General features: G+C 46.2%; 1 protein-coding gene across 3 annotated transcripts; it reads left to right on the top strand.

Annotated features, from left to right (window-relative positions):
- Nucleotides 1-239: 239 nt before the first annotated feature.
- LOC115582394 (neuropeptide Y receptor type 1-like) lies at nucleotides 240-6,857 on the top strand. 3 transcript variants are annotated; one of them, XM_030418358.1, is made up of 3 exons: nucleotides 240-441; nucleotides 652-860; nucleotides 4,565-6,857. In XM_030418358.1, the coding sequence occupies exon 3, from the start codon at nucleotides 4,711-4,713 to the stop codon at nucleotides 5,806-5,808; it is 1,098 nt and encodes a 365-aa protein (XP_030274218.1). In that variant the 5' UTR covers nucleotides 240-441; nucleotides 652-860; nucleotides 4,565-4,710; the 3' UTR covers nucleotides 5,809-6,857. The 3 variants fall into 3 exon arrangements, with proteins under 3 accessions (XP_030274218.1, XP_030274215.1, XP_030274216.1); XM_030418355.1 differs by having other exon boundaries at nucleotides 572-860; XM_030418356.1 differs by having other exon boundaries at nucleotides 419-522.
- Nucleotides 6,858-7,263: the final 406 nt, after the last annotated feature.

The following is a 7,263-nucleotide window of genomic DNA, read 5'->3' as shown; positions in this document are numbered from 1 at the left end:
ATTTTTTAAAACATGCCACCAGAATAATATCACATATTAATAATACAATTCTGTAAGATTCCATCATGTCAGGGACACATCTGGGGGTTGGAGGTGATGGAGGTGGTGGGGTTGGTGGAGCAGCACGTGTACAAAGAAGAGAAATCCAAATATCTCCTCCTGTGGGGGGGAAACGCGTTGCCTGCGCGCGCACACACAAGCGAGCGCGCGCGCGTGCCCCCGTGCATGCGAGGCGAGGGAGAAGTGTATTATGTAACGTGTTCCCAGTCACATCCCAGCCGAGTCTGAGGCATAAGGTCGCTTTAAGAGATATCTCAGCTGCTGTCAGAGCTCCTGGCAGGACACCTCCCTCCTCCTCCTCCTCCTCCTCCTCCTGCACCTCCTCCTCCTAAAACTCTGTGTCTCACCTGATGAGGAGCAGCAACAACAGGGAACATCTCGGTGAGAAAACAGCTGGTTCAGTTATAACATTTCATGTAACAGCTCATAACTCTTTTTTATTTTTTGGAGGATTTCCTGAAAGTAAGAAGTCGATTTTTTTGTGTGTTTTCCTGTCTGTGTGTGTCTGAAGCTTTCTCAGGTTAATGACCTGATCTGACGCGCGTGTGTTTGGAGGATGTCACAGCCGGGTCTTGTGACTTGTGTCTGCAGGTGAAAGTGCTGCGCGGCGGGGGAGGAACGTCCGGCGGGTCCCGAGCTGGAGACGTGATGGGAGAGCAGTGAGCTCACAACACGCTGCTGCACCGGAGGACGGAGGATCTGCTCCACCTGTCCGGAGCTGAGGAAGTCCGACAGACACACAGCTGCTGCAGACAGACACACACAGAGAGACACACAGAGAGACAGCTGCAGAGAACGAGGTGAGGACACACTCACACTTTCCATCCCTTCTTTGTGCATGAGTCAAAAATCATTGTGCATGAGTGGATGTGGACTTGTGTTGAAGTGTTTCAGGGGCTGAAGTGAGACGAGCTGTCACGTCTTTGTCTGGTTTTTCTCTCATATAGTGTTTTTGTTTTTTTTAAATCTAATTCCTGCAGGATATTTTTAAGGCTCCTCTCAGATATTAACCCTGTCATGCACGTCTGTTACAGCTGGCAAGATTTATAACCAGTTAAGTTGAAGTACAGCGTCCTAATTAGAGCTCGACCGATAAATCAGTCGGCTGTTATCGGCACCTCACAGATTAATCGATATCAACGCATACGATGCCTGTTACAAACCGGTTAGAAAATCCTTTTAGATATTAAAATGCAGAAAACAGATGTCTGGATCATTTAGTGAAGTTTACAGTTTGACAGAATATGTGTTTATGGACATGTTTCTTTTGGCTGATAAATCAGATGTCTTGTTTTCGCTCCTGTATCGGTCATGCTTCACTGAAAACATCCAGCGGACGTTACACACTAAAGGTTATATTAGATCTGCCATGTTGTGTTTTATTTAATTGGAAAATGACAATATAATTCACATTTTAGCAGTTTGACTAAACAGACATCTAACTATGGGTCCACTGAGCAGAGGACGTCCACTGGATGTATTTTCACTCACAGAGATATTGATTTGATTTATAGTCAGTTTATCTTAAATACACACACAAAAAAACACCCATAATCTGTTGTGTGCGTGGAGGAAACTTGTTCATTATGTAGCCGATCAAAACAAACGTACACTGAACGACAACGCAGCAACAAGGTGCACTTAATAGTTTGTCCAAAAAGCAGTCGCGTTGCAGTCGGTGTGTTTCCAGGACGGATGTAACAGCAGAGAGCGTCTCCGTGTGTCTGCAGAGCTCGCTGACTGACAGCAGACGGGGCGTTGTTCTTGCGGACGCAATAAAACAATAAACGAAGCCAATAAAATGCAGGAATGGGCCAGCCCGGGTGAAGTGTATGTGTGGGAAACACTGCCTCAGATGTGTTTATTAAACACCTATGAGGAAAGATACGTACGTGACGGAAGAAGGTTTTTTTTACAGTTTGACAAGAAACAATAAACCTCACTGGGAATTTTTCAGGATTATAAACAAATAAACTGAAGCATCTTTATCTGCATCGAGTTCAGGACAAAGACAGAGTTCTCATATTTGGATCATCGGTACTGGATCGCAGATAAAAATGTCCCGCCCACGTCACAATCAACAACCTATCAACGATGAGTAATCTGCATCTGCAGAGTAACTAGTGGAGTGGAGAGGAAGTACAGGAAGTACTCAGGTTAAGAACAGTATGTCAGTAAATTGTTCTGATTTATTTCATCACTGGTTGTTTTAAATTTTGACACAAAGAGTTTAAGTTGTACTGTAAATGTACATCCGTCCCAAATATGGGTTTTCAGTCCACTTGATTTCTAATAATCGGAATTAGTATCGACCCTGGAAACCCACATGGTCGACCCTGAACGCTGATTTATCTGTGAGAGGCCGGTATCACTTTTCTTTTAGCGTTGATGTGTCAACACAGATTCATCAATTCATGCACCAAAGGGTTAATAATGTCCTCAGTAAATCTTTTTATTCGTCACTTCTAAGTGTGCAGAAGTCTGCCATAAATAATCAGCATCAAGGCTGCAGCTTGTGTCGGACCGACGTATCCGGTCAGGATTGATTATCCCGCTCAGAGACGACTCTGTGCAGCAGAGGGGCTGAAGTGATGTTACTGTACTGCACTACGAGTGTTGACGTGTGTTATGAATACTCCGTCTTTGTTATTAATCACCACGGATGAGACAGCGCATCATAACAGGAATTTTCTGCTCATAATAAAGACAGCCTGAAGCAATTAACGTGTCGGCGTTTATCATCGTTAAGGAGTGCTCAATTAAAAAAGATGAGTCCTTTAAATCCCGTAGATTTCATTCTGTTCGCGGAGCCGAGTGTTGCAAAACTAATTCCCCTGGAATTGAGCCGCGGGCCGAAACATCTTGGTTAATCAGTGCTGCACACACATGTGCGTGCACCATTCATACGCTCGTAGTGGAACAAAATAGCGTTTCTGTTCCGTTTTCCAGATCATTAATTTGTTGGAATTTGTCCGGACCACACGCGCTTTTAGGTTTCCCAGGAGCTATTTGTGACTGCTTACTGACGACGAGAGGCATCTGCTCCTTTATGGACAGAAACAGAATCAATTCCAGCCGTCATGAAGGGGAGAAGAACGGTGCGAGGGGATGATTGTCTCTGAAGGAGCAGTCATTATCACTGTTATTGTGATGGAAATTTAAATCAGCATGCCATTACGGCGATGCCACGAAGAGTGGATCTGTGCTGCGCTCTTGATGATGTGCCATCAGCGTATCATTTATTCTTATAGCCGGTCCTCGAGGAGATAGAGGATCAGCCGGCAGCCTTGTGATCTCTGCACGCCGGCATTAATTATTCCCTTCATAAATCTCTGTTTCTCTAACAATGAAGCCTCCGTCAGGGTGGGCAAAGGTTAAGTGGACCACAAACCTTACCTGTGGAATTGCATCCAGGAGTGATGAGAATTCAGAAGAGAGTCGGTCTGCTTCTGTTTTACATCAAGTCGAGGGTCCATTTATTTTATGCTGCAGTGTTTCTACATTTCAATTTGAGCCATAAACCAACGAGGGCCAAAACACAACACTGCTTCAGCATCGATACGCAATCTGCTCGTGTGCAGCAGTCACATTCAAGATGTGTCGGAGGCAGATTGACTCAATCAGGTCACGCCACAACTTTCTTGACTTATCGACAAGAAAAGTCTGTCTGATGTTACATAGTTTAGTCTGATTTAAAGGTACGGTTCGCCTAAAAATGAGGCATTCAGTCGTCAGTCAGGTGAAGTGTCGTAGTCCACAGAACATTTCTGGAGCTTCGCAGTAAAACAGAGTCGCAGCGTTCTGCTAAACAACTGAAGCAGCTGCAGTTAGTTAAAAGTAAAAACAAAAAAAGCTCCACACGGCGTGATCGATGTCTCTGAAGCCCCAAGATCCAAAATGTATTTGAAAAGATGTTTTTTACACCCTTGACCACGCGAACTCTTTTAGTTTAGTAGCTACAGTGAAAAGATTTCGTCTTGGACGCTTGGATTCCGATGAACAAGCGGTATGAAGCGATTTTAGCAGTTTTTTCAGTTGTTTAGCAGAATGCTGCAACTCTGTTTTGTTGTGAAGCTCCAGAAATGTTTTGCAGACTACGACACTTCACCCAGTCTCGGCTCTGCATGCACAGCAAACTTGTTTCCGATCCAAATCCCCCGCATGACCACTTCGCCCTCACCCTCCCTGACTACTGATGATGTACGAGGGTTGTTAAGAGTCGTACAACTAACCCTTGTAATTTTGCTCTAAGGGGGAAAGAGGCGCTCGAAATCACACGCAGTTAGGCCTATTTTGGTTGTATGACGACGTGCACGCCCACAAAATCACCCCAATCATTCTAGAATAATTATTTCCAAACAGAGTTTTTAAGTTATCTGGTTAAAAATGCAAAATGCCGCCCTCAAACCAACCTCCTAATGTCTCCACGGTTCAAAACTTTAAAGCTCGTCAGAAGTGGGAGTTTGTCTCCGGTTACTAATTTCTCCTTTTTCTTGTTTTTCAGGCTGCAGATGAAGACGGCTGCGAGGAAGATTAAGGACGAGGGAAAACTGTAAATGCAAATATTATTCATGAAGTAATTACAGCAGGTGTGACCCAGCAAATTAGTTCATTTAGTCCCTTTGAAGTGAAAAAAAAGGAAAACCCATCATGGAGCTGCAGCTCAGCACCAACTACAACCTGGCCATGCGGAAGGAGATACAGTGGAACCTGACGGAGGACTGCTCGCTGTCGGTGAGCGGCCCCACCTTCCTCATCATCGCCTACAGCGCGGTGATGGCGGTCGGCCTCGTCGGGAACTCCTGCCTCGTGTTTGTCATCACGCGGCACAAGGAGATGCACAACGTCACCAACATCTTCATCGTCAACCTGTCCTGCTCCGACATCCTCCTGTGTATCGTGTGCATGCCGGTCACGATTATCTACACTCTGATGGACCGCTGGATCCTCGGAGACGCTCTCTGTAAGCTCTCGCCGTTCATCATGTGTATATCTGTCACCGTCTCCATCTTTTCCCTCGTCCTCATCGCCATGGAGCGCTACCAGCTCATTGTGCACCCGACCGGATGGAAGCCAGTGGTGGCTCAGTCCTACCTGGCCGTGGCTATCACCTGGATCGTGGCGTGCCTCATCTCGGTGCCTTACCTCTCCTACAGCGTTCTCACCATGCCTTTCCAGAACCTGAGCGTCCCCTTCAGAGACCATCTTGTTTGTATGGAGGAATGGCCGTCAAATGAAGAGCGGCGAGCGTACACCACCTCCCTGCTCGTCTTCCAGTACATCCTCCCTCTCGTCCTCATCATGGTGTGCTACCTGCACGTCTACCTGCGCCTCAGGAGGAGGAAGGACATGGTGGAGCGCGGCAGGAACGCCACGCAAAAGAAAACCAAGGGCTCCACGAGGATCAACGCCATGTTGATCGCCATAGTGGTGTTGTTCGCCATCTCCTGGCTCCCTCTCAACGTCTTCAACACGGTGTTCGACTGGAACCACGAGGCCATGCCGCACTGTAGCCACAACCTCATCTTCTCATTCTGCCACCTCACGGCGATGACGTCCTCCTGCGTCAACCCCATCATCTACGGCTTCCTCAACAGCAATTTCCAGAAACAGCTCAAGTCCACGCTGCTGCGCTGCCGCTGCTGGGGGGTGGCGGAGAGGTACGAGACCGTCCCGCTCTCCACCGTCAGCACCGAGGTCACCAAGGGGTCGATCCTCAGCAACGGGTCTATCAGCATCAATACTTAGATCCCAGGCTTTTCAGTCGGAGACAAAGAACCTACGGGGGCCTCTTCCGCCCTCATTGTGTCATCCTTTGGAGCTTTTCTTGCTTGGCTGCGCCCTAAAAGCAAGGTTGACGTTAACAATGTTATAAACCTCACAATAGCGGTCCGGAGGGAGTCGACCGAAGACACTTAACCAGCTCGGCACGGTGCCCTCGATTCAACATGTAAGAGGAAGTAGATAACACAATGATGGGACAAAGGTTGGACAGGTTTAACTGAAGGCACTTTACATGAGCACTTTTTTTTTTTTTGCATCTGTAGTTTGTACAGTCAGTGCACTCCTCGTGAATGAAGAGGCAGCATTTATCTGATATAACCTGTCGTGTTTTCTCTGAAGCAGCGGGATCGACTCGGAGCTGTTTAACATTTTCTTTCACTTTTAACCTTTGGAAGCAGCAGCAGCAGCAGCAGCAGCAGAGGAGCGATGAAGAACAGACGCTTTCTGGCTGCTGTTTTATTGTTTTCTTGAGATTTGATGGAAAAAAAACAACACATGAGCGGATTGTGAACTGTGACGTGTTAATGATTATAGGCAGAGCAGTTTAATACGTAACCGAAAGGAGAGGACATTAGTGCATCATCTGTGACTGCAGGCGTTCACTCAGAAGCATCATCTTAATGTGTTTCTTATTACCTAAATCCACCACAAACGACGTAATGATCCTTTACAGAAAACCTTGGCGAGAGGCTGTAACCATTTCACGCCGTCCGCCAAGGTCCGCGCTGCAGTACATAGTGCGTGTGGAGTGTTTCTTCTCTCGTTCAATGTGCCATACAATAACCATATATCAAGTGCCATAAAACAAAGTGGCAGTAAAGGTCTCACGGCTGCTGTATATAACATTACTTACTACATGTCTGGCCTGTGAAAGATGTGTCAGTTTATAGTTTATGAGCGTGTGTACAGGAACGACGAGCACCGTGTAGCGTAGCAGATATCTCCTGTTGTTGGTCACTTCTCTTTGTGCTATTTAACTGGATTAAAATATTTACTATTATCTTTAATGTTGAGATTCTCACTGTTGTTTTGTTTTATTGACCTCATGTAGAGAACATGTGTCTCGCTGTCATCTCGCAGGTCGTTTCATCCACATCGCTCTCAGCTTTCGACTGCGGCCGAACAGATTCACGAGAGCGACTCTAGCGCCGCTCCAGCAATCAAATCTATCTTCAGCTGTGTTTTCTGTGTGTTGTTTATGGAGTCTGTGAATGTAACTGTAAAGAAAGTGGACAAAAACTACAACAGCTACTCAATTATCAGTGAAAAACACAGGTGAACTCATAAAACAAAAGATGCAGAAGGCCAAACAGCTCTGCTGGATTAAAGGGATATTCCAGTGTAAGTTTAATCCATGGTCTAAATCACCGGGAAACTGTGTTAGACTCCCTCTGGAGAGATCAAGTTAGCAGACCGCTA

The sequence above is a fragment of the Sparus aurata genome, chromosome 5 (assembly GCF_900880675.1).
Source record: "Sparus aurata chromosome 5, fSpaAur1.1, whole genome shotgun sequence".
Lineage (NCBI taxonomy): Eukaryota > Metazoa > Chordata > Actinopteri > Spariformes > Sparidae > Sparus > Sparus aurata.
This window is presented reverse-complemented; position numbering and strand designations above follow the sequence as displayed.

Coding starts and splice junctions, on each gene's coding strand:
- LOC115582394 (XM_030418358.1), top strand. CDS start 4,711: ATGGAGCTGCAGCTCAGCACCAACTACAACCTGGCCATGCGGAAGGAG.